Genomic DNA, 27,312 nt, shown 5'->3' on the forward strand with positions numbered 1-27,312 from the left:
CTACATTATACACACAAATGTAAAGGGATGAATAAGAGACAGCCTTGAGAGGGTTAACATGGAGAAGGAGGGGGGGGTGCAGTCCTTGTTAGTGGGCCGCGACGGTGGCACTGTATTATCCTAAAAGCGGGCAAAGAAGGTGTTTAGTTTGTCTGGAAGCGTGACGTCGGTGTCCGAAACGTGGCTGGTTTTCTTTTTGTAGTCCGGGATTTCATGTAGACCCTGCCACATACGTCTCGTGTCTGAGCCAATGAATTGCTGTCCCTGTACTGGCATTTCACTTGTTTGATTGCCTTGCGGAGGGAATAACTACACTGTTTATACTCAGTCAAATTCCCAGACCTCTTTCCATGGTTAAATGCGGTGGATCGGGCTTTCAGCTTCTGGTTAGGGTAGGTTTTAATAGTCACAGTGGGCACAACATCTCCAATGCACTTCTTTATAAATGCACTCACCGAGTCAGCGTATAGGTCGATGTTGTTCTCTGAGGCTGACCAGAACGTATTCCAGTCCGCGTGATCAAAATAATCTTGAAGCGTGGCTTCCAACTGGTCGGACCAGCGTTGAATGGTTCACGTCACTAGTTCATCCTGTTTGAGTTTCTGCCAATAAGATGGTAGGAGCATATTGGCGTCGTGGTCGGATTTGCCGAAGGGAGTGCAGGGGAGGGCTTTGTATGCATCGCAGAAGTTAGAGTAGCAGTGATCAAAGATTTTGCCCATGCTCGTATAGTGCAATCAATATGCTGGTAGAATTTAGGTAGCCTTTTTCTCAAATTTGCTTTGTTAATATCCCCAGCTACAATAAATGCAGCCTCAGGATATATGGTTTCCAGTTTGCATATAATCCAGTGAAGTTCCTTGATGGCAGTCTTGGTGTCTGCTTGAGGGGGAATGTACACAGCTGTGACTATAACTGACGAGAATTCTCTTGGTAGGTAAAATGGCTGGCAGTTGATTGTAAGGAATTATAGCTCGGGTGAGCAGAAGGACTTGAGTTCCTGTATGTTGTTATGAATACACCATGAGTCATTAATCATGACCTCTTCCCAGAGAGCTGTATTCAGACCCCTCTTAGACCCATCAACTTTTTCCACATTTTGTTAAGTTACAGCCTCATCCTAAAATTATATTTTTTCCTCATCAATCTACACACAATACGCCATAATGACAAAACAGGTTTTTTGATTTTTTTTTGCAAAAATAACCTAAATACCTTATTTACATAAGTATTCAGACCCTCTACTATGAGACTCAAAATTGAGCTCAGTTACATCCTGTTTCCATTGATCATCTATGAGATGTTTCTACAACTTCATTGGAGTCCACCTGTGGTAAATTCAATTGATTGGACATTATTTGGAAAGGCACACACCTGTCTATATAAGGTCCCACGGTTGACAGTGCATGTTAGAGCAAAAACCAAGCCACGAGGTCGAAGGAACTGTCCGTAGAGCTCCGAGACAGGATTGTGTCGAGTCACAGATCTGGGGAAGCATACCAAGAAACGCCTGCCGCATTGAAGGTCCCCAAGAAGACAGTGACCTCTATCATTCTTAAATGGAAGAAGTTTGGAACCACCAAGACTCTTCCTAGAGCTGGCCACCTGGACAAACTGAGCAATCGGGAGAGAGGGGCTTCGAGACAAGTCTCTAGCCAGAGCCCGGACTTGAACCCGATCAAACATCTCTGGAGAGACCTGAAAATAACTGTGCAGTGATGTTCCACATCCAACCTGACAGAGCTTGAGAGTATCTGCAGAAAAGAACGAGAGAAACTCCCAAAATACATGTGTGCTAAGCTTGTAGCGTCATACCCAAGAAGACTTGAGGCTGTAATCGCTGCCAAAGGTGCTTCAACAAAGTACTGAGTAAAGGGTTTGAATTCTTATGTAAATATGATATTTCAGTTTTTTATATATAATAAATTAGCAAAAATTTCGAAAAACCTGTTCTTGCTTTGTCATTTTGGGGTAATGTGTGTAGATTGATGAGGGGGGAAAATGTAATCAATTTTAGAATAAGGCTGTAACGTAACAAATTGTGGAAAAAGTCAAGGGGTCTGAGTACTTTCCGAAGGCACTGTAAGTGTTTGGATATGGTTCCTGAAAGGGCACAGAGGCAAAGAAAGCGCCAGGCAAGTTCCCATTAGTGTCTCATTACAGACTTTTCAGTGCAATCAGGGTCTGTTCTAATGCAAAGTTAAAATCCTCAAGAGTCCTACACAGACCACCTGTCACTATTATAATCACTCAATGTGCCTCCTCAAAGTGAAGCATACAATGCTCGTAATCACACAGGTGCACTTCAGATATCTAGGAGTTTTGTTAAATTAAATTAGTACTAAGTTGTAGTCATGCAGAAAATGAATTTCCCTTAGAGACATTTCATTTTGACAATTCAACATAATTTATTTTTAACTGTTCAATGGCCTTGTAAGTATGACTCTCAGATTCTCAAATCGTCTCTATTAAAGTCACGCCAGTATTCATCCCTGTCCTATTACAACTGATTACACAATCTGGTCTCAGAGCATGTCGAATAATTCTGCACGTAAATCCATGACACTCCATTTAGTATATGTTTAGTTTCGTATGGTATGCATTAATTTGTTGATGTCCATCACCCATTTCGTATGATATGTTACGAATTACAATTCGTATTATGTCACAAATTTGCAAAAAGGACAATGTTACAAATGTGCAAAACATACAATATGTTATGAATTTGCTAAAAGTATGATATGTTATGAATTCTAGCTAGATGGCTAACGTTACCTAGGTTAGGGGTTAGGGGTAGGGTTAAGTTTAGGAGTTAGGTTAAAGGGTTAAGGTTAGGGTTAGGGGAAGGGTTAGCTAAAGGGGCTATGGTTAGGGGCATGCTAAGTAGTTGCAAAGTAGCTAAAAAGTAGTAAGTAGTTGAAAAGTTACTAATTAGCTAAAATGCTAAAGTTGTCCGTGATGAGATTCAGACATTTGCGTTATTCACGCACCCATCCACCCCAACTTAAGTAATCATCTGTCTTATGTACCCATACCAAACGTAACGTATGATACAAATGTGTGTGCCCTGGATTTAAATGTACTATGTTTCATCTAGTCTATGAGACCAGGCTGGATTACATAGATCTAATACGCAAGTACTGTTTGCTTACAAACGTTTGAACCAGTCTTCAACTTAATATCTCTCATTCTTTGCAGATGGCATTGAAGCTGAATACTCCTTGCTCCTCTATGACATCATGGCTACAGTCTCTGCCCCCTCCTCTCCCTCAGTCCTCCACCACCTCCTTGAACTCAACTTTTCCTCCTGCCCCTGTCCATCCATCCAGACCCTGAATGCCACCACACTGCCACCCCCCATCAACCCTCCCTCCTTTGGATTGTACTGTTTCACCATGACCCTGGGTGGCCTCTCCAACCTAAGCGCCCTGGGCATCCTGGCTAAGTCCTATGTACGCTTCAGACATCGGGCCAAAGCTCCGTTCCTGCTGTTAGTGGGGGCTCTACTGCTAACCGACCTGGCTGGTAATTTGATCCCTGGTGCCTTTGCCCTCCATCTGCACCTGGGTCAGAGTCGGAGGCACAGGGTGGCTGCAGGAATGTGTGACACCACCGAGCCTACCGGGATGTTCTGCCAACTGTTCGGTGCCAGCTTGGTGTTCTTCGGCCTGTGTCCTCTATTACTGGGCAGTGCCATGGCCGTGGAGCGTTGTATGGGCATTACCCAGCCCCTTCTCCACTCTGCCCTGATCACGGTGGCCCACATGCGTCTGGCTGTCCTCCTGCTGTCCTCCCTGGCCCTGCTGCTGGCCGGGCTCCCCCTGGTGGACGTGGGTAGTTACACAACCCAATTCCCTGGTACCTGGTGCTTTCTGACAGTCCACGGGCCGCTCTCCACGGCTGACGCCAGCCTGGCCCTCACCTTCTCCGGCCTGGGGCTCACGGCGCTCAGCCTCTCCCTGATTTGTAACACCCTGAGTGGGCTGGCTCTGCTGCAGGCCAGGCTCAGCTCCCAGGGCATCAGGACAAACACTACAGCAGCACCAGGACGATATGGAAGAACCTCCTCCTCTCCCCTACGCTCGCTGGATGTAGAGATGATGGCCCAGTTGACATTGATCACGATGGTGTCCTGTGTGTGCTGGAGCCCCTTTCTAGTGAGTAGCTAGCGCCTCCACCAACATTTGACCTTGTTTATACTGTAGATGGTTTAACATTGGTAGCTTGCTTATCGTAGACAAGGCTTTTGCTTGTTTAAACACAGACACATAAGTGTTTCTAAAATGAATAGTAGATTACAACATATTCACCTCATGGATTCAGGCCCACCTCATATACAGTGTGCCTTTCAGTGACCCACAGTGGCTTTTATGTCCCTAACATAGTGGCTTTTCTGTCCACCATCACCAGATCTCCATCTCTCTGCTGGTGGGTCAGTTCTGTCGCGGCGGGCGAGGCTCCAGCCACACGGTACGTCAGTCAGAGAAGCTGGTTCTGTTGGGCCTCCGCATGGCCACCTGGAACCAGATCCTGGACCCCTGGGTCTACATCCTGCTCAGACGGGCTGTGCTACGCAGGGTCTTCCGCGTCCTCCAACCAGACTCCAGGTCCACCCTGACACAGAGCAGCTCCTGCACTACAGCCTCACGCAGACAGGGGATCGGACTACACTGACCCATGAATGTGTGTAAAGATATTCCCATTTGTGGATACACTCTCTGTGATGAACTGAGTGAAGAGAGAACTAAAAAACACCAAGTGAAACAGGTTTGAGATGCTGCACATCGATGCATAGGCCTACAGTACAAGAATGTGGACATATACTCATAGCAGAAGAGCAGTTGGCAATCATGGGATAGTCAACTCATAAACACATTAGAGATGTTTCACTTAGTTTGGTGACCTGTAAACACCTGCAAGCTTTTCAGTCTCTAATTTGTACTACTGCATTTGTGTTGAAAAGCTTGTAAACAGAGAAGTGGAGGCGAAGCGAGAGGGTTTACTCTGCCCAAAATCTTTCCATGAAAATAAGACCACGAATTGAGGAATTTTTGAATGGTCAATGAGAGTGTCAAATTTGGTCAACAAAAAAATGTATTTGCTAATTTGCTAAGTGAGGCTTATTTGATCGAATATACGTTTTGTAATGGTTAGGTTATTACACGTGGCATTTCGGCAACTTTGAAAAAAAGTAATTTAAATCAGAGTTACGCCTGTTGTTCACACGCTTTTTCTGCCCTCTCATTGGCTAGAATGGTCCCACCTGACTCGCCTCCCACACCTGCTTTCCATCTTTGAGGACATGTATTTCCATTGTTAGATCGGCCACTTGACTGTCTTGTCAATATAATAGATCATCTTTGTTGTAACCCACCAGACTGTAATGTTTATGTTCACTTTAAATGGCCGCATGGAATTGCTTCATTGTGATTCAAAATAAACAGGTGCTCCTTCACAAAGTTTAATTTCAACATTTGTAGAACCAATTAGGCTACTGTAGGGGTCAAAACTATTTGACTCATAAGGAAAGTATAGCCTACCTGAGTGCCTCTGTATGACAAAGTAGAGAAAAAAATCAGGGATTTTTTTCATCACACACATATATCGTTTCAGTAGGATATCTGTATACAGTACACAGTATTTGTCTGAATGTGATTTAATATTCTCAATTTGTAGCAGCACCTGCAATCATTGGTCAACTGGATGAAGTGAACCTGAAACAGGCGGGTCAAGAGGCGGATTCCCCTTCGTCATCATAACATCGGCCAATGGGATTGAGTCGGTAATTCGATGAGGAGCTAATGGCTGAGTTCACAGAGAAAGGACGATACTATTTGGGCGGTGCTGTTGGTGGTCGTCGCAATGCAATAACATTCAATATGGAGTACATAGTACTGTGATTCTTATATTTCGGCTACTACAAGTAGATAAGTATCCATTAACTGTCTAGTCATTCCATCATTTAGTGAATCTGTTTCGGAATTCTTTAGGCTATGTAGGCTATGTATTTGATGCATTGTTACATGAGAGGCGTTGTTCTGATAGCAATTTTGTGCGGTGACAGTTAAACTGTCAAACTGTTGTAACATTTAGATACGTATTAATGTAGCAATATTTCAAATGATAAATGTTATCCTTGCAACGAACTCAACAGCGTGTGGTGGCGATTCTAATTTGTATACAAGCCTGGTAGTGGCTAAAGCGCTATTGAACGTTTTGTAGAATACTCGGTTAACTTACTAGGTGAAAGGTTAGGGACATCGCTCAAATAGTTCGTCGTCGGGTCGTGTATGATCATAGGTAAGAGACTAGGCCTACGCTCTGTAGGCAGCGCTGCATTATATGATAACATTTTTGCACAGTGCATTTTAACTAGCTTGCCTAAAACAACAAATAAATCATGGTTCTAACACCAACTATACAGTATGTAATCCTATAAGCCATGCTATAAGGTCGAGGCTACCTCGCATTTCACTGTTGAAATTAGTCAAGTTAGGTAGTCATTTACAGTCAAGTTAGTCATTTTTATAAGAGACTGGTCCAAAAGCACTCTTACCTCTCTGTCATCCACTGCCACGTGTTGTACACCCTCTATCCTTACCCCTCTGCCATTACATTTTAACACCATGCTGTAGGCCTGTCTCTCACTTATCCCACCCTTATAACCCTTTGAAACTCCTCTCCTCCACTGCTAGGATGCGCAATGCGGTGAGTGCCTCTTTGTGTCTGGGATCGCTGGGTCTGCTGCGTCTCTTCGGGGTCCCCTGGTCCTGGAGCTTAGCAGCAGGCTTCGGGGTCTTTCTGGGCACAGGTGGTTGGAAGTACCTCTACATCGTAGTCCGTACTGCCAAAAGAGACCTAAAGTGAGTGCCTTTAATTTCTTAAGAATATGTAGTGTGCTTGCGTCAACTTCTACTACCATAAAAAACACATTAAGACTGCTGAAGCAGGCACACACATTTTCTTCAGGAAATGTACATTTTACTAGTTAGTCATCATCACTATAGGTAATGGTAAAATAGTAACATTCCCTCCCTAATCTCCCTCTCTGTACTCCTTCCAGTGGCCTTTACGTGTTGTTACGAGTCAAGATAGCCTTGTGGCACCACCTACGGCGCAACAGCAATATCCCCTCCATCTTTGCCCAGACGGTTAAGCAGCACCCAAATAAACCCGCCCTCATCTACGATGCCACAGGAGAGACGTGGACCTTCACCCAGCTGGACCTGCTGTCTAACGCTGTGGCCCAATGGGCTCTGGCCCAGGGCTGGACCCCGGGGGATGTGGTGGCCCTCTTCATGGAGAGCCGGCCCTTGCAGGTGGCCCTCTGGCTAGGCCTGGCCAAGGTGGGGGTGGAGGCAGCACTCATCAACTTCAACCTGCAGAGGGACGCTCTCCTGCACTGTGTTGGAGTGTCTGCGTCCAGAGGGATCGTATTCGGAGCCGAGCTGGCTGGTGGTAGGTGGGATTCAGAGATGGGGAAATGTGGGGTTTGGGGTCTGTATTCACAAAGCGTCTCAGAGTACGAGTGCTGATCAAGGATCGGGTCACCCCTCTTATTCATTATGATTTAAAAGGCAAAACTGGTCCTAAATCAGTCAATGCAGGCTTCTTATTGCAAGCATTCCAAAGATAATTTCCAATGTTCTGATGGCCTGTTGCAATATTCCATCTCAGAATTCTGTCTCTGTACATTTGGGTGGGTCAACTGTCTGGCAACAGTCTTACGTCTGCTTATTTCAGACATCTAACTATCATTATAAAGTGTTCCAAAAAAAAAATTCTGATGGTCTGTTGCAATATTCCATCTCAGAATTCTGTCTGTTGATTCTGTCTGGGTGGGTCGACATTCTGTCTGGCAACAGTGTTCCGTCTGCTTATGTCAGTATTCTGTCTGGGTCATGTCTGGGTCAACAGTGATGTTCTGTCTGCTCATTTGTTTTGTTGCACTTTTATTGTCAACATTCTATGCATAATGCATCAGTACACTATCTTTCTTGTAATTATGATTTGTCTCTTCCCTTGACCAGGTAGTTAATCGATAACTACTTTTCAATTCTGTATTCACTCTCCCAGTGAAAGTCCCCTTCTGAAATATCCTGTGGCTCTCTACTCTCCGTCTTCTATCCCTCTCCGTCTTCTATCCCTCTCCGTCTTCTATCCCTCTCCGTCTTCTATCCCTCTCCCTCAACTCTTCTATCCCTCTTCTATTCCTCTCCCTCTTCTATCCCTATACTCTCCCTATACTCTCCCTCTACTCTCCCTATCCCTCTTCTATTCCTATTATTTCTCTCCTGTCATCTCTCTCCCTTCTTTCTCTCTGCCTCATCTCTGCCTCTATTTCTTGCACTCCTCTATCTCTTTGTCTCCTCAGCCATGTTGGAGGTGAGCTCATCCCTGAGCCCGTCGATGGTGCGGTTTTGTACAGGAGAGCTCAGTGTAGACTGTCTGGCCTCCCTGGCTGCCCAGAATCTGGACTATATCCTGGCCTCTGCCCCTACACTGCCCCCTCCTCCCTGCATCCCACCCAAGAGCTTCAATGGTGAGTGTCCTCCTTCCCCTCACATCTTATTATTCATCCAGTCTCCTATAACGTACAGATACCTGTGGCTGGACACTTATTTTGAAGCATTTCAGAATGTAATATTGTGTATAACATCATAATGCTACACACTACTATACTCTCTTGCTGCCAAGGTAACATATACCTCACAATCTCTGGCCAGTCTCCAACAAGATAAAATGTATCTCGCCATATGTAAAACAGTTTAGCTAGAGTCCACAACTATCTGCTAATACCCATCTCACATTGACAGCTTAGTAGGTCAGAGCTGACGGGTAAAATGAGCCCACAAGAAAAGAATGGATCTGTATGCATGGAGTGTTTTCCACATGAATATTCCACTGTCATCCTAACTTTTTCAAGTGAAATAAAACAGTTCAGTCACTTTTCCTTGTCACTCACTGTCTCGCTCAGACAAAGAGCTGTAATTACCAAGACTAACTTGGAAGCTCTTTCCCTAAGATGATTGATCCATCCCAATTTCCTGGTGATTTTGTATTCTACTCAGTCCTGGTTATTTTTTGGTATGCGTGTCACAGATTCAATCTAGGGCAGATGTGGCTTTGATTGACAGCTTCAGGTGTCTGCTGAGCTTTGAGTAAATTATGTGTTGTTAGTATGAACTTATCTCCAGAGCAAATTAACTTCTCCTCACATAACCTCAGCCAATTACATGTATTTTATTTATTCCAGTACTAGCGTACCTGATTTAACCTGTCAACTAATCATCAAGCCCTTGATTAGATGTATCAGGCCTCCTGAGTGGCGCAGCAGTCTAAGGCACTGCATTGCAGTGTTAGAGGCGTTACTGCAGACCCTGGTTCGTTCCCCAGGGCCGTGATCGGGAGTCCCATAGGGCAGCGCACAATTGTTTAACTTGGGTCAAATGTTTCGGGTAGCCTTCCACAAGCTTCCCACATTAAGTTGGGTGAATTTTGTCCCATTCCTCCTGACAGACCTGGTGTAACTGAGTCATGTTTGTAGGCCTCCTTGCTCGCACACGCTTTTTCAGTTCTGCCCACAAATTTTCTATAAGATTGAGGTTAGGGCTTTGTGATGGCCATTCCAATACCTTTACTTTGTTGTCCTTAAGCCATTTTGCCACAACTTTGGAAGTATGCTTGGGGTCATTGTCCATTTGGGAGACCCATTTGCGAACAAGCTTTAACTTCCTGACTGATGTTGCTTCAATATATCCACATTATTTTCCTACCGCATGATGCCATCTATTTTGTGAAGTGCACCAGTCCCTCCTGCAGCAAAGCACCCCCAAAACATGATGCTGCCACCCCCGTGTTTCACGGTTGGGATGGTGTTCTTCGGCTTGCAAGCCTCCCCCTTTTTCCTCCAAACATAACGATGGTCATTATGGCCAAAAAGTAATTTTTGTTTCATCAGACCAGAGGACAGACCAGAGGCTTTTTTTATGGCGGTTTTGGAGCAGTGGCTTCTTCCTTGCTGAGCGGCCTTTCAGGTTATGTTGATATAGGACTCATTTTACAGTGGATATAGATACTTTTGTACCTGTTTCCTCCAGCATCTTCACAAGGTCCTTTGCTGTTGTTCTGGGATTGATTTGCACTTTTCGCACCAAAGTACGTTCATCTCTAGGAGACAGAACGCGTCTCCTTCCTGAGCGGTATGACGGATGCATGGTCCCATGATGTTTCTACTTGCGTGCTATTGTTTGTACAGATGAACGTGGTACCTTCAGGTGTTTGTAAATTGCTCCCAAGGTTGAACCAGACTTGTGGAGGTCTACAAGTTTTTTTTTTCTGAGGTCTTGGCTGATTTCTTTTGATTTTCCCATGATGTGAAGCAAAGAGGTACTGAGTTTGAAGGTAGGCCTTGAAATACATCCACAGGTACACCTCCAATTGACTCAAATTATGTCAATTAGCCCCTCAGAAGCTTCTAAAGCCATGACATCATTGTATGGAATTTTCCAAGCTGTTTAAAGACAGTCAACTTTAGTGTATGTAAACTTCTGACCCACTGAAATTGTGATACAGTGAAATAATCTGTCTGTAAACAATTGTTGGAAAAATTACTTGTCATGCACAAAGTTGAAGTCCTAACCGACTTGCCAAAACTATAGTTTGTTAACAAGAAATTTGTGGAGTGGTTGAAAAACGAGTTTTTATGACTCCAACCTAAGTGTATGTAAACTTCCGACTTCAACTGTATATATTTATTTATTTTTATCAGGTGTACTAGAATGGGAATAGATTGAATAAGTGGAACAGGCTGGGAGTACTCAAGGAGAGGTTTGGGAAACTTTCTCTAGGGTATTGCTTAGTCAGTCTCAGGCGTATCCGTGGGCAGCCCAATCAGTCAACTGGCCATCCCGGTGAGTATTATGGAGATGCTGGGGTTTTGCTAAATGGGCTATCTGGGGTCTCTGTGCTCTCATTTAGGACAGTGTGAGTGGGTGTCCGCATCTTGGTTTGCGTGGGTACCAGTTACCACTTGTCTCTCTGTGGTTGTGAGTAGAGGTCGACCGATTAATCGGAATGGCCGATTTAATTAGGGCCGATTTCAAGTTTTCATAACAATTGGAAATCGGTAATTTTGGATGCCGATTTTGCCTAATTTTTTTATTTTAAAAATGTACACCTTTATTTAACTAGGCAAGTCAGTTAAGAACACATTCTTATTTTCAATGACGGCCTAGGAACGGTGGGTTAACTGCCTTCTTCAAGGGCAGAACGACAGATTTTTACCTTGTCAGCTCAGGGATTCAATCTTGCAACCTTACGGTTAACTAGTCCAACGAGGAGCCCGCCTGTTACGCAAATGCAGTAAGAAGCCAAGGTAAGTTGCTAGCTAGCATTAAACTTATCTTATAAAAAAACAATCATAATCACTAGTTATAACACCACATGGTTGATGATATTACTAGTTTATCTAGCGTGTCCTGCGTTGCATATAATCAATGCAGTGCGCATTCGCGAAAAAGGACTGTCGTTGCTCCAATGTGTACCTAACCATAAACATCAATGCCTTTCTTAAAATCAATACACAGAAGTATATATTTTTAAACCTGCATATTTAGCTAAAAAAAATCCAGGTTAGCAGGCAATATTAACCAGGTGAAATTGTGTCACTTCTCTTGCGTTCATTGCACGCAGAGTCAGGGTATATGCAACAGTTTGGGCCGCCTAGCCCATTGCGAACTAATTTGCCAGAATTTTACGTAACTATGACATAACATTGAAGGTTGTGCAATGTAACAGGAATATTTAGACTTAGGGATGCCACCCGTTAGATAAATACGGAACGGTTCTGTATTTCACTGAAAGAATAAACGTTTTGTTTTCTAGATGATAGTTTCCGGATTCGACCATATTAATGACCTAAGGCTCGTACTTCTGTGTGTTATTATGTTATAATTAAGTCTATGATTTGATAGAGCAGTCTGACTGAGCGATGGTGGGCACCAGCAGGCTCGTAAACATTCATTCAAACAGCACTTTCGTGCGTTTTGCCAGCAGCTCTGCTGTTTATGAATTCAAGCCTATCAACTCCCGAGATTAGGCTGGTGTAACCGATGTGAAATGGCTAGCTAGTTAGCGGGGTGCGCACTAATAGCGTTTCAAACGTCACTCGCTCTGAGACTTGGAGTAGTTGTTCCCCTTGCTCTGCATGGGTAACGCTGCTTCGAGGGTGGCTGTTCTCGATGTGTTCCTGGTTCGAGCCCAGGTAGTGGCGAGGAGAGGGATGGAAGCTATACTGTTACACTGGCAATACTAAAGTGCCTATAAAAACATCCAATAGTCAAAGGTATATGAAATACAAATCGTATAGAGAGAAATAGTCCTATAATTCCTATAATAACTACAACCTAAAACTTCTTACCTGGGAATATTGAAGACTCATGTTAAAAGGAACCACCAGCTTTCATATGTTCTCATGTTCTGAGCAAGGAACTTAAACGTTAGCTTTCTTACATGGCACATATTGCACTTTTACTTCCTTCAACACTTTGTTTTGGCATTATTTAAACCAAATTGAACATGTTTCATTATTTATTTGAGGCTAAATTGATTTTATTGATGTATTATATTAAGTTAAAATCAGTGTTCATTCAGTATTGTTGTAATTGTCATTATTACAAATAAATAAATATCGGATGATTAATCGGTATCGGCTTTTTTTGGTCCTCCAATAATCGGTATCGGCGTTGAAAAATCATAATCGGTCGACCTCTAGTTGTCAGTATCAGTCTCAGTGTTGTAAATAGAATGTAATGTTATTTAACCTTCCCTTCCTCTCTCCATCCTCCCCTGCTTCCCTCTTCCCTCCCTTCCTTTTATCCTTCCTCCACCCTCCCATTTCCCCCCTGTCCTTTTCTTCACCCTCTCCTTCTCTTCACCCTCTCCTCTCTCCATCCTCCCCCACAACCACCAACCCCAACAGATCGTCTCTTCTATATATACACCTCAGGCACCACAGGACTCCCTAAAGCTGCCATAGTGGTGCACAGTCGGTGAGTCTCTCATTCTCAGCATCCTAATATCCAGCAGCGATACACTTGTCTGGTGTGTTTCTGCGTATGGTAATTCCCAATGCTATAGCATAGCTTAGCACCCACTGCATTCATGTATTTGATTATTGAATCCTTTTTGTGTTGTTCTATCTTCAGGTATTACCGTATCGCTGCTTTTGGCTACCATGCTTTCCGCATGCGCCAGGATGACATCATCTACGACTGCCTTCCCCTCTACCACTCTGCAGGTGTGTGTGTCTTCTCTTCATCCATCTCTCTGTCTTTTGCTTCTGTCCTATCACCTTCCACCGTCTTTCAGGAGTCATTTGTTTTGGTCTGACAGTGTGGTCCTGATTCTCCTCCTCAACCTGTCACCCTCACTTGGCTGTCCAATGTTCTTCTCCTTTACAGGTAATATCATGGGTGTAGGCCAGTGTCTCATCAATGGACTCACTGTGGTGGTGAAGAAGAAATTCTCAGCCAGTCGCTTCTGGGAAGATTGCATCAAGCACAACTGCACTGTAAGTAGAAAAAAGCTTAGGTATCCTTCTATGAGCATAGGAAGAACATCCTGACTCTTGAGTGGTCGATGTGCAGCTATAAGATTTTTGATTGAAACCCACATTGAATTTAAATCTGATGTCTACACTGTTCCCCATCCGTCCACTAGGTGGTGCAGTACATAGGGGAGATCTGTCGCTACCTGCTCTCCCAGCCGGTGCGGCCATCTGAGAAGGGTCACCGGGTTCGCCTGGCGGTGGGGAATGGGCTGCGTCCTAGCGTCTGGGAGGCCTTCACCGAGCGCTTTCGGGTGGCCCAGGTTGGGGAGTTCTACGGAGCCACAGAATGCAACTGTAGCATCGCCAACATGGACGGCAAGGTAGGGGTCATGGGCAATGTTGTCAACTGCTTCAATCAACAAGTATGTAAATAATAGAGAGCAATATATTTTTGCTAAAGACTGCAACTTTTATAGAGCCACAATACAATGTGGTGTACCTCAAGGATCTATTCTTGGGCCATTATTATTTCTTATTTACATAAAAGGATCTGTGGTATCAAATACTTTTTATGTCTTCTCCACTGACAAGGTGGGAGCTTGTGGGTTCAACAGCCGCATCCTGCCCAATGTGTACCCAATCCGCCTCATGAAAGTGGATGAGGAGACAACGGAGCTGGTGAGGGACAGGCACGGCCTGTGTGTGCCCTGCCGTCCTGGTAAGTAAATGGGCACCAATATCAACATTTTTAGACATGATATCGATAAATATAGGACTTTTACAAAACCAACTGTGTGAATGTTAACCTGGGTAACTGTAAAGCATGTTGTGAAAAATGTACGTAAAAAGGGATTCATAACTACACTTGGATAGATTGACCTCTCCATGTACGACTCCTCTCTTCAGGGGAGCCAGGGCTGCTGGTGGGAAGGATCAACCAACAGGACCCGCTTCGGAGGTTTGATGGCTACGCCAACCAGGACGCCACCAGGAAGAAGATCGCCAACAGCGTCTTCAAGAAAAATGACTCGGCATATCTGTCAGGTAAACCCACAGGCCCTTAGTGTGATTAAACAATAATTATGGAGTTAATGTTTACTTCGATTATCATACTTGGAATTAATGCTATTATATCAGTCCTTATCTTTACCACAATGTAATGTGTCATTAACTCACCTTTCTCTACCTCCTCCCAGGGGATGTGTTGGTGATGGATGAGCTGGGCTACATGTACTTCCGGGACCGCAGTGGGGACACGTTCCGCTGGAGAGGAGAGAACGTCTCCACCACCGAGGTGGAGGGAACACTGAGTGGTCTGCTGGGCCAGGCCGATGTGGCTGTGTATGGGGTAGCTGTACCAGGTGAGATGACGTTCACATTATGTGCACCATGTTACATGTATGATAGTGACAGGAGGTGAAACCAGGAGTTACTCTCCACTTAAAGGCCCAGTGCAGTCAAAATTCTGTTTTTCCTGTGTTTTGTATCATTGTACAGCTGATGAAACAAACTCTGTAAAAGTGTTAACAAAATTGACCAGTGCTATTTCCTGATAGTTGCTGGTTGAAAATATAATCTACACAGGAACTTCTAATCAGCAGGTTTTGCATGGGTGGAGTTTCGACTTGCCTGGTGACATCACCAGGTGGTAATTATAGTTAATCAACCAATAAGAGTTCCAAACCTCTCTGCCAGTAACACCTAGTTTTCAGTTGTCTCCTCTCCACTCAAACCACTCCCAGGCAAAATTCTTGCTTGAGAAATCGTTTTTTGCTAAAAAAAAAAAAAAAGCTTTTTTTTTAATGGAAAAATATCACTATTGTACTTAATAGTTACCTAGAAATTATTTGATATTGATGTAAAAACAGCTGAATTGGGCCTTTTAAATATTGATTTGGCAGCATTGTCCCTGTTAAATAAATGTTAAAATCGGCCAGTCAACAGGGAGGTTGAGTGATTAGGAAGACTTGTCTTTGGCCCTTTGCAGCATGGTGTTGTGAAAAGCCTGACGTGTATGTTTGTCTCCCCGTAGATGTGGAAGGGAAGGCAGGGATGGCTGCCATCGCAGACCCAACAGGGACATTTGACTGTGATGCGTTCCTGCGAGAGGTCCAACAGGCCCTGCCTCCTTACGCCCGCCCCGTGTTCCTACGCATCTCCCCACAAGTAGACACCACAGGTGAGTGGACTGGACACAAGGCTAATTCTAATGTGAAATATCGATCAATTGTATTTTTTATAAGGCCTTGCATGAAGCGTCTAATGCTCATTCCAAGAAATAATCAAATATATTAATGACCTATTTTCTTTGTTTCCCTCCTCCTAGGTACCTTTAAAATCCAGAAGACCCGGTTGCAGAGGGAGGGATACGATCCGCGCGTATCAACCGACCAGATCTACTTTTTGAACTCCAGAGCAGGGCGTTATGAGGCTGTGAATGAGGAGCTACACAGTGCTATAGTGGAGGGTAGAATGGCTCTATGAGATGGACTACTTTAAGCTGGGTTTACACAACACGTTTATGAGGCTGTGAATGAGCCACAGCTTGTTGTAGCTACGTTAAATCTAATCACATAACTGTTTTTGCGAGATCTGGTGGTATGGACAATCCTCACGACCAAGTGAGGAATCTTGTAGTGTGTGACCCCTGTCTGTGCCACATTGTTAGGATGGCACCACTACGTTGGCAAGACAACAAAATACTACAGGAAAGACGGTCGTTTAGTGCGAGAGGCTCAGCCATGTTATGATCTTGAAAGTCATGTAGTGCACACCCGGCTTTAGGAAAGTGACTGTCGAGGTGTCAGATACTGGAGACTGATATGCTGGAGTGGAAAAGCCTTATCATGCCGTTATAATGCATTGTAAGACTTGTCATAAGCATGCATGACCCCTTATGATGTCTTATCAACTCATAATGATCCTGTCTAAACATCCGGCAATTTTTTGTCAGTTGATATTTTCATACGTTGTGAAAAATAACATAGTATTATAAAGGCTAATCTGTGCTTAGAACACGTTATAAAGCATTACACCTGCAGGCTTTAAGTAGTGTTATTGCTGAAGTCTCCATGTATTAGTGTTTCTCCCTACACCAGCCCCCTGGATCTAGTCTAGATCAGGGGACCGAAGGGCTACTGATCAATCAATAGGGAAACCTTAGAACTGTTACAAAACCATGTTTTAGCAATAACGTCCAAGGACAAGGTTGAATGAGGGCTTTTCCCCCCTTTTTGTCTTCATTTGTGTTGTTTCTTAGTTTAGCCAAATGAAAACGTTCAAGCCTTCAACACTACAATGCACATAGAGTAGAGCAAGTTTTCACTTGAAACCAGGATGTCTGTTACAATGACAGCATTTGTCTGTTTGTTACAATGAGAGTGTAAAAGATGAGAGCTGGGACTGAATATACCACAGTCGTTGAGATACCAGTCTCTGGAAGATGGTGTTCCAGGCTATTTGCTCCCAACCTTGTAATAGTAGTGTGCCACCATGTAAAGAACAAAATAGTGAACAGGTTTTTAGCAATAGTTGCGTGTCCATGTTGGATGAGGTGTTGCTACCTGTGTGCTAGTAGTATGATAGAACATGTCACAGCTGAACATGCCTCTTATTCCAAACACTAACTGTAGGAGTTTTGATTGCGAGATTACATTTTTTTAATGTAAAACTAAACCTGATTACGTAACATGTTTGAAGTAATGGATGATATGCACTGACTGACCACTCAGGTTCACACACATTGATATTATGTGCCTTGTGGGAACCCTGTGTGTCCTGGAACTATTGGGGGTTTATGCTTAGCCTGACTAAGGAACTCCAATACATAAGAAAGAACATTATTTAAACAATATCTTGAAAATCTGTCAATTAGTCAGCGATCATGGATTCCCTATTATTATGTAATAAAGCAATTTCTCAGAGTAATATTGTAGATATAATTGATTGGGAACATTATTCTAGCTCTCCATTTTCATACATTTGTTTAGGTGTAACTCAAAATAAAGGTTTGTAAAAGACACCAGTGTTTTACTTTGTGATTCAGAACAGAGTTATAAGGGCTCTGACATTCTAGGACAAACTTGTATCTTTTTAGGGCTGCTAACTAGTTTCAGGTCTACCTATTTCAAGACTTGCTACTTTTCAAGTCAACATGTACACTGATGGTCCAAAACATTAGGAACACCAGCTCTTTCCATGACAGACTGACCAGGTGAAAGCTATGATGCCTTATTTATATCACTTGTTAAATCCACTTCAATCAGTGTAGATGAAGAGGAGGAGATGGGTCAAAGAAAGACTTTTATGCCTTGAGACAAATGTGTATATGTGCTATTCAGAGAGTGAATGGGCAGGATAAATGGGGTATGGTAGTAGGTGCCAGTGGCACCGGTCTGAGTGTGTTTAGAACTGCAACGCTGCTGGGTGTTTCACACTCAACAGTTTCCTGTGTATATCAAGAATGATCCATCACCCAAAGGATATCCAGCCAACCTGACACAGCTGTGGGAAGCATTGGAGTCAACATGAGCCAGCATCCCTGTGGAATGCTTTCTACACTTTGTAGAGTCCATGCCCTGACAAATTGAGGCTGTTCTGAGGACAAAAGGGGTGCAACTCAATATTAGGAAGTTGTTCCTAATGTTTGGTATACTCGGTGTATATCATCTGTAGACACAATACTCACAAACATAAGACCATTACATGCTTTATTCCAGACTGTCCCTTCCAAGTGATCAGCCTTCATCATCTAGGACTAGGTGGTAAACTCAACTGGATCTATCTGCAAGTAACTGAGCCTCCGCTGCTTGTTAGTAATGAACCCCCATGGAGCCCTCTAGAGCACCACAGCAGCAGACAGCCTGACAGGCAGCAGTCTCAGAGGGTGTTCCTTACAGGCAGTGCAGAAGTAAGGAAACACCCGGGGTGAGATGAGGTCTGTAAACGTATAGAGGGGCGTCCTCTCCCGGGGGTCAAAGAAGGTCACCTTGCCCCTGTCCATGTCCAACACTACCCTGATGACCTGGGGCTCCTTCCTCATCATGGTCAAGGGCGCCCACGGTGCCGTGCACGCCTTGTGCTCGCCGTTGCGGAAGCGTATAGTCCAGAAGCCCTCGGCTGGCGTAAGCACGTGCTTACCCTTCCTGTTGATGGACTCGCTGGCCACGCCTACCACCCAGTATGTGTTAGCCTTTACCTCTACCTCCCAGCTGTGGCGGCCAGAGCAGAACCCCTCAGAGCCCAGTAACTCAGCACTGATGTCAAACCTCTCGAGGTTGTTTGGGAGCTTGAAGACCTGGGAGCAGCACTGGACCACGGTCAGATCCTCAGACAGGATGAAGCAGCTAGCGGCTGTGTTGGGGTCCAGAGTCACAGGAGCTGGGGAGAGAGGAGAAGAGATGAGCCTCAAATGGAAGACAGAGATGATAGAAAGGGCAGAACTGAGATTAAATTAAATATATAGAATAACTTTATTTCCTGTGAGGAAAAAGTACAGTCACTTCTACCGACTCATATTTGATTAATACTCACTATATTGAATGATGCTCTTCATCTTGTCCCAGATGTTGAACTTTACAGAACCCAGGTGCTTTGCCACATCAATCAGAGTTCCAGGAATCATCTTTGGATCCAGCGGCATATGCCAGGTTCTGGAATGACGACATTCAGTGATGAGTCATATCCTGTCTATTATTCCAGCGAAAATATATCTTCTTTTACCATGAAATTGATGTATGATGGATTGTATCATATTTATTGCTATTTTGTGTCAAAGTACAGTTCATTTTAACATGATGATCTGTTTTTGTTAAAGGTAGACTCAGTGAAATGACATTGCCACGAGCAGCACCGCAGATATTGCGATAAGCGAGATGCAAGACTTTCACACAGTCATACACAGTATCTATGTGTGCATGAGTTCGCTTCATGCTGTTAGAGCGTGGTAGGGACCAAAACAGCTAAGAAGTATAGCCTCGCGCTTCAACGCTCTTAGTTGTTGTATGCTGTTTACTTTGTGCACCTGCGTCATATCGCTGAGTCTACCTTTAAAGGCTCTATTCAATCAGTTACGCTTAAGCCAACATCCGCATAGCTGTTGTTTTGGTGGTGTCAGAGGTGGAACTGTGTTAGAGCTGTTAAATACACAAGCGGCTCCTGGCATTATACCTAAAGTGGACATTGCTGTTGGCTGCACGGAGTCGCCTTGTTTACAATTTCGAATACTAGAGTTTGAGATGTAATCTACACCTGAATTAGGCTGATACAAATCCTTATTATTTAGTTTTATGATTTTCTATTTGAGTGTCATTATTTCTATATTGCCTAAACTTTCTCATTTTAAACTTTCAACGTGAGTGGGGGGGGTGTGGCTTTGTGACTTTGATCAAGAGCATCTGCTCACCCTTTTGACAGCTCCAACACAGTTACAGTCGTATGAAAAAGTTTGGGCACCCCTCTGGGGCTGCATAATAATTTACTCTGTCATCACAGAAAATGATCACAGTGGCATGCCATTCATTTTCTAATAAAAGCTGAGTACTGGGGTATTGTCCAGACAAAGATTTTTAGTGTAGCAATATTAAGTTGTATGAAATTAAATCAGATGTGAAAAATAGGCTATGCAAAAATGTGGGCACCCTTGTCATTCTGTTGATTTGAATACCTGTAACTACTTAGCACTGAATAAATGGAACACACAATTGGTTTGGTGAGCTCATTAAGCCTTGAACTTCATAGACAAGTGCATCCAATCATGAGAAAAGTTATTTAAGGTGGCCAATTGCAAGTTGTTGTTCTCTTTGACTCTCCTCTGAAGAGTGGCAACATGGGGGCCTCAAAACAACTCTCAAATGACCTGAAAACAAAGATTGTTCAACATTATGGTTTAGAGGAAGGCTACAAAAAGCTATCACAGAGATTTAAGCTGTCAGTGTCCACTGTGAGGAACATAGTGAGGAAATGGAAGACCACAGGCACAGTTCTTGTTCAGGCCAGAAGTGGCAGGCCAAGTAAAATATCGGAGAGGCAAAGGCGAAGGATGGTGAGAACGGTCAAAAACAGCCCACAGACCACCTCCAAAGACCTACAACATAATCTTGCTGCAGATGGTGTCACTGTGCATCGTTCAACAATTCAGGGCACTTTGCACAAGGAAAAGCTGTATGGGAGAGTGATGCGGAAGAAGCCTTTTCTGCACACATGCCACAAACAGAGTTGCTTGAGGTATGCAAACGCACATTTGGACAAGCCAGCTTCATTTTGGAATAAGGTGCTGTGGACTGATGAAATATTGAGTTATTTTGTCATAACAAGGGACGTTATGCATGGCGGCAAAAGAACACAGCGTTCCAAGACAAACACTTGCTACCCACAGTAAAATTTGGTGGGGGTTCCATCATGCTGTGGGGCTGTGTGGCCAGTGCCGGTACTGGGAATATTGTTAAAGTTGAGGGTTGCATGGATTCCACTCAATGTCAGCAGATTCTTGGGAATAATGTTGAAGAATCAGTCACAAAGTTGAAGTTACACCGGCGCTGGATATTTCAACAAGACAACGACCCAAAACACTGCTCAAAATCTACCCGGGCATTTATGCAGAGGAACAAGTACAATGTTCTGGAATGGCCATCCCAGTCCCCAGACCTGAATATCATTGAGAATCTGTGGGATGATTTGAAGCGGGCTGTCCATGCTCGGCAACCATCAAACCTAACTGAACTGGAGATGTTTTGTAAGGAGGAATGGTCCAAAATACCTTCATCCAGACACTCATTAGAGGCTACGGGAAGCGTCTAGAGGCTGTTATTTTAGCAAAAGGAGGCTCTACTAAATATTGATGTGATTTTTCTATTGGGGTGCCCAAATTTCTGCACCTGTCTAATTTTGTTTTGATGCATATTGCACATTTTCTGTTAATCCAATAAACCTAATTTCACTACTGAAATATTACTGTGTCCATCAGTTATTTGATAGATCAAAATGAAATTGCTGATCCAAACACCCAATTATTTATAAATGGAAATCATGGAAATTGTCAGGGGTGCCCAAACTTTTTCATACGACTGTACACCTTCGACACCGCCAAAACATCAGCAATGCAGGTGTTGGCTATCGCTGGTTAAAGATTGATCTGATTGATTCTAGGCCTAAGTTAAGATAATAATTGAATCTGGAAACACACATTAGCCTTAGATGTGTCTGCCACATTCACTAGCTAGATGACTGTTTTCATTAGTATATTATGGGCACATGATAGTGAGGCAGTATGGGTCTCTGTCTATTTTTGTATTTTGCCTCTGTTAGCTCATGACATCAACCCATGGGTCAAACGAATGGCTATTCCTGACTCCACTTACCTCTTGATGATATCCTTGTAGTTCTGAAAGCAAGTAAATGTATCACTTTTAGATGGACAGCTACAATATTCCACATGCATGTTATGTTTCTATATTTTTGTCTTTATTTTGCTTTGGGAATTCCCTTTGTACTGTAAGTAGGGTTTAACTTCATACTATGTATACCTGTAAGAATGGGATGTCCTGAGACCTCATCTCTTGCTCTACGGTTCTGATGGTGTTTGAGAGGGACGTCAGTTCGTTGGACATCTCCTCAATCTTCTCCTTTAGAAGCAGACTCTTCTGATCCTCCTCTGCCTTCAGAACATTCAATCTGGCTGCCTCCTCATCTCTCAGGAACTGGCGAAGGGTTTCAAACTCATCCTTTATCTGCCTTTCAGTATGCTCAACCTGGTTCTGGAGTTAGACATGTTTAGACATGAAAGACCTGAAACACTCAATGAACCCAGGTTACATTACTGATGATGGTTCCATGAGCGTTAGAAGATGTATTGATCCAGAAAGGACGCCATCAAAATCTGTTTAAAGTGCTAGAAATACAATACCCCACCTTGATGTGCTCTGCCGTTTGATCACAGACGACCATGGCCTTCTTGAACAGCTGCAGCTTCTCCTTCAATGGGGTCAATGCAGTCTTGAGTTCCTCCTGGAATGTAATGGCAAGATATTTACACTTTAACACATACTACAGGGTCAGGCTGGCCATAAGCCAGGCTGTCAACAGCACAATGTGTTGGTTTCATCTGTCAGGTACCGCTGCATCGCAGCCCCATCACAGCATTCAGCTGCATGTGTAAAAGTTCCCAATACCCCCTTAACTGGAAGATCCAGATCAATTGATAGCTGGACCTAGCTAATGCCACTGCAACATCAATAGAGTCTGGATCATGTGACTGAGTGACAGAGAGGGTGGAGACGATGATGAAACAAAAGACTACACACAGATTCAGAAAGTCAACGTGCCAAAGCAATGTGGAAAGTTTGGACATTGAGTTTTCTGCATTGAGGCACACTCAAGCTCATGATCCATGCTCTGTTGATGTTGTCTGAGTATTAAATTCTAACATTAAAATGTTTCTTGTTCCTAGAACAGGGTCAAAGACAGCTGGTGGGCCAGGGGAGGAGGGGAATGTAGAGGGGTACACTTGAGAGACCTGGGATCTGGTTTCATTCCTCCCAGGGGCTCAAGCATCGACCAACCCAACATATTAATCTATTAATAGAATGATCAACTTTTCCAAACCCCCCTGTTAACCATCCCACTGTGTCAAAGATGGTTTCTATAACACACACGTTTTTACAAAACAAAACTGTCAAACAAAAAACTTAAAAAGTAATATATTCCTGTTCATGATGAAAGAAGTGCTGCTGGTTTAGCGACTTGTGAAAGTTTTGGGCAAGTTATTTGACAATGCGGACGGTAAAGGATGGCAGCCGGAGGTTAGATGAGACTGAACGTACAGCTGAAAGTTAGTTTCCCTCTGACAAGCAAAGTTAAGAGCGAGGGTATGGCTGATGAGACACATTCAGTGACAGTGACACTGACGGCACAGTGAAGACAACCAAGGTTGTGTTCGCCTACCTTACAGTCGTGTGCACCTTCCCCAATGGGGTAGAGCCTGTGCCCCTTATGTACCGCCGACGTCTGGCACGCAGCACAGATGGGCTGCAGATCGTCCAGACAGAAGAGTGAGAGTGTCTCTCCGTGTTCCTTACACCCCATAGGGTTATTCCTGCTGCTCATCTCCTTCCTGAAGGACTCGCAGGTCTTCTCCAGAATGGTGTTTACCACAATCTCAGTCATGGAGGAACGTCTCCAGCATAGAGGGCAGAAGTGGCAGTCGTCCTCACCATCCTGGTTACTCCAGCTGTCTTGAAGGCATGTTTTACAGAACCTGTGTCTACAGGAGAGCACAACCGGCTGGTTGAAGATAATTCCACAGAGTGGGCAGGAGAGATTGTCTTCGCGGTGCCTGGATGCCATTCTGCCTGTCAGGTTTTTAAAACAGGGCTGGAGCAGCAGCAGGGTCAGATAAGGTTACTATGCTCCTCCCACCGCTGTTGCCGGGGTTCTCTGGGGTCTACCTCAATTAAACTTGAATGCTTAAAGGAAATGAATATGTCCATAGGGCTTCCATCTGCTTGAGTAGTGGATATGCAAATAAACACCTCCCACTGCATGATAAATCACAGCTATCCACCAGATATCTTTGAAGGAAGACCAGAGAGCGAGTGATAGTCCTATTTAATTGATGCAGTGTTCTGAGATCAGTGTTGTTGGAAAGGGGGGAGATTGGCACGTCAGAGTGATGATGCAAGGGGATCTGCCTTATACAGCCAAAAACATTTTGATGAGGGTGATGCAATAATCATTTGATCATTTAATAAGTCACAAGACTGGTGGGGCCAGCGTATTCCATAAGAATGATACGGTCCATCTGGGACGTCTGGGAAGAAACACAATAACCAAGAAAAGATGGGAAGGCGGTGAGTATTAATAGATAGAGAGAATGTATTAGGTGGGAGGGAGGAGGGTAAGAAAATACCCCTCCACTGACCCCTGCAAAGTTTTCCACAGTCCAACTTAGCCTTGACTAAGTGCTGGGTCTAACATTTGACAAATCCCTGTCCTAAAAACAGCCCAGGGTCCAAGATGTCTTAAAATACTAAATTGTTGTACAAACGGGCCATAATCTACTCTTTTCTATTTTTACCTAAAAAAAGTCAATTTAAGTCACTGTAAATTACTAACCTGCATTTGTTGGTAACACTTTACCCAAAGCCTACAGGTATAATGCATTATGATGTGGTTGTAATGCATTTGTAAGACCTATAATGTCTTAAAAGGATAGTTTGCTTTTTAAAAAGTTTAGCTCATTTTCAACCTAGGGTGTTGTTGTTTCTGGATGTTACTAAATAAACAGCAAGCTCATTTAAAAACGGTTTGGTGGAAACAACACCCTAGGGAAGTTGAAAATAAGCCAAACTTTAAAAAAAAAAAAAGCAAACTATCCCTTTAATGTATTCATTTTGTTGTTCTGTCCAGCTTTCTGGTGCTTGATGCTCTCATTCAAATCAGAATCATGGGTTTTATAAGAGGAACATCAAAACAGCAACACTTTTGGGCAGACTTAGGGACTATTTATTGGGGACGAAGTCATTAAAGTTTAGTGGCATTTAGCTGAGTGTGCATTCTGGTTGCCGAAACTATTATTATAGTAACCTAATAGTTTGGGTAGTGGGAGTTAGCCCACAAGGATCAACTCTTGCACTGGGAATAGATTTAAACACTAAATAGATTTGCTGTCGCAGCTTACCTTGCAGTCCACCACTGCCTCAGCTATTGGGTACACTTTGTGATCCTTATGGTCAACTGACCAATGATAATCACAGATAGGCTGCAGGTCTGTGACACAGAAGATCTTCAGTTTGTCCCCGTGTTCCTCACACGTTCTCTGAGGACCTCCAGGGTAGTCAATAATGCACAGAGGACATATTTCAGAACCCTGCTGCTCCCAGAACTCATCCAGACAGAGATTGCAGAAGCTACAGCCACAGGTATGACAGCTGAGAACCACGGGAACAGAGAAGACCTTTCTACATACAGCACAGGAGAGATCATCATCCTCCAGGAGAGTGGAAGCTTTGGCCCCCATTCTCCCACAGAGCTAGAGCTGGACTCCGGTATGCATCTATAATAGGCCGCAGTGGCTCAGATATGGTTACGCTGGCCTGTGAGCCTTCGCCCCTCTGACATTTATTTTACTCCAAGCTTTGTAAATCAAGTGTGAACTTTATAGTGAAATTGAATAGCGGCCCAAGTGAATATCTACAGTGCCTTGCAAAAGTATTCATCCCCATTGGCATTTTTCCTATTTTGTTGCATTACAAACTGTCATTTAAATTGATTATTATTTGGATTTCATGTAATGGACATACACAAAATAGTCCAAATTGGTGAAGTGAAATGAAAAAAATGACTTGTTTTAAAAATAAATTAAAAATTAAAAACGGAAAAGTGGTGTGTGCATATGTATTCACCCCCTTTGCTATGAAGCCCCTAAATAAGATCTGGAAGCAACCAATTACCTTCAGAAGTCACATAATTAGTTAAATAAAGTCCACCTGTGTGCAATCTATGGGTCACATGACCTTTGTATATATACACCTGTTATGACAGGCCCCAGAGTCTACAACACCACCACCAAGCAAGCGGCACCATGAAGACCAAGGAGCTCTCCAAACAGGTCAGGGACAAAGTTGTGAAGTACAGATCAGGGTTGGGTTCTAAAAAAATATCAGAAACTTTGAACATCCCACGGAGCACCATTAAATCCATTATTAAAACATGGAAAGAATATGGCACCACAACAAACCTGCAAAGCAAGGGCCGCCCACCAAAATTCACAGATCAGGCAAGGAGGGCAATAATCAGAGAGGCAACAAAGAGACCAAAGATAACCCTGAAGGAGCTGCAAAGCTCCACAGCAGAGATTGGAGTATCTGTCCATAGGACCACTTTAAGCCGTACACTCCACAGAGCTGGGCTTAGAGAAGAGTAGCCAGAAAAAGACTTTGCTTAAAGAAAAAAATAAGCAAACACATTTGGTGTTCGCCAAAAGGCATGTGGTAGACTCCCCAAACATATGGAAGAAGCTACTCTGGTCAGATGAGACTAAAATTGAGCTTTTTGGCCATCAAGGAAAACGCTATGTCTGGCTCAAACCCAACACCGCTCATCACCCTGAGAAAACCATCCCAAAGTGAAGCATGGTGGTGGCAGCATCATGCTGTGGGGATGTTTTTCATCGGCAGGGACTGGGAAACTGGTCAGAATTGAAGGAATGATGGCTGGCGCTAAATACAGGGAAATTATTGAGGGAAACCTGTTTCTGTCTTCCAGAGATTTGAGACTGGGAATGAGGTTCACCTTCCAGCAGGACAATGACCATAAGCATACTGCTAAAGCGACACTTGAGTGGTTTATGGGGAAACATTTAAATGTCTTGGAATGGCCTAGTCAAAGCCCAGACCTCAATCCAATTGAGAATCTGTGATATGACTTAAAGATTGCTGTAGACCAGCGGAACCCATTCAACTTGAAGGAGCTGGAGCAGTTTTGCCTTGAAGAATTGGCAAAAATCCCAGTGGCTTGATGTGCCAAGCTTATAGAGACATACCCCAAGAGACTTGCAGCTGTAATTGCTGTAAAATATGGCTATACAAAGTATTGACTTAAAATATATTTTGCATCTTCAAAGTGGTAGTCATGCTGTGTAAATCAAATGATACAAACCCCAGAAAAATCGATTTTCATTCCAGGTTGTAAGGCAACAAAATAGGAAAAATGCCAAGGGGGGTGAATAGTTTCGCAAGCCACTGTAATTTGTGCCAAAAGAGAAC

General features: G+C 43.6%; 3 protein-coding genes across 4 annotated transcripts; 2 read left to right on the plus strand and 1 right to left on the minus strand.

Annotated features, from left to right (window-relative positions):
- The first annotated feature begins 3,239 nt into the window (after positions 1-3,239).
- Positions 3,240-4,674, plus strand: LOC120034281 (prostaglandin E2 receptor EP1 subtype-like). Its single transcript, XM_038980785.1, has 2 exons — positions 3,240-4,157; positions 4,411-4,674. The coding sequence occupies exons 1-2, from the start codon at positions 3,240-3,242 to the stop codon at positions 4,672-4,674; spliced, it is 1,182 nt and encodes a 393-aa protein (XP_038836713.1).
- Positions 4,675-5,806: 1,132 nt separating this feature from the next.
- LOC120034197 (long-chain fatty acid transport protein 1-like) lies at positions 5,807-17,573 on the plus strand. 2 transcript variants are annotated; one of them, XM_038980667.1, is made up of 13 exons: positions 5,807-6,300; positions 6,696-6,863; positions 7,064-7,458; positions 8,375-8,542; positions 12,983-13,052; positions 13,209-13,300; positions 13,464-13,573; positions 13,723-13,932; positions 14,144-14,270; positions 14,459-14,596; positions 14,749-14,913; positions 15,585-15,731; positions 15,879-17,573. In XM_038980667.1, exons 2-13 carry the CDS (start codon positions 6,697-6,699, stop codon positions 16,034-16,036), a joined length of 1,947 nt encoding a protein of 648 aa, XP_038836595.1. In that variant the 5' UTR covers positions 5,807-6,300; position 6,696; the 3' UTR covers positions 16,037-17,573. The 2 variants fall into 2 exon arrangements, with proteins under 2 accessions (XP_038836595.1, XP_038836596.1); XM_038980668.1 differs by lacking the exon at positions 5,807-6,300 and having other exon boundaries at positions 6,327-6,863.
- Positions 17,574-18,389: 816 nt separating this feature from the next.
- LOC120034282 (zinc-binding protein A33-like) lies at positions 18,390-25,565 on the minus strand. Its single transcript, XM_038980786.1, has 7 exons — positions 25,227-25,565; positions 23,492-23,830; positions 22,460-22,555; positions 22,075-22,305; positions 21,910-21,932; positions 19,085-19,203; positions 18,390-18,931 (listed from the first exon to the last, which is right to left on the minus strand). The coding sequence occupies exons 1-7, from the start codon at positions 25,563-25,565 to the stop codon at positions 18,390-18,392; spliced, it is 1,689 nt and encodes a 562-aa protein (XP_038836714.1).
- Between the last annotated feature and the right edge of the window lie 1,747 nt (positions 25,566-27,312).

This window comes from Salvelinus namaycush, chromosome 41, assembly GCF_016432855.1.
Source record: "Salvelinus namaycush isolate Seneca chromosome 41, SaNama_1.0, whole genome shotgun sequence".
In the NCBI taxonomy this organism is placed as follows: Eukaryota; Metazoa; Chordata; class Actinopteri; order Salmoniformes; family Salmonidae; genus Salvelinus; species Salvelinus namaycush.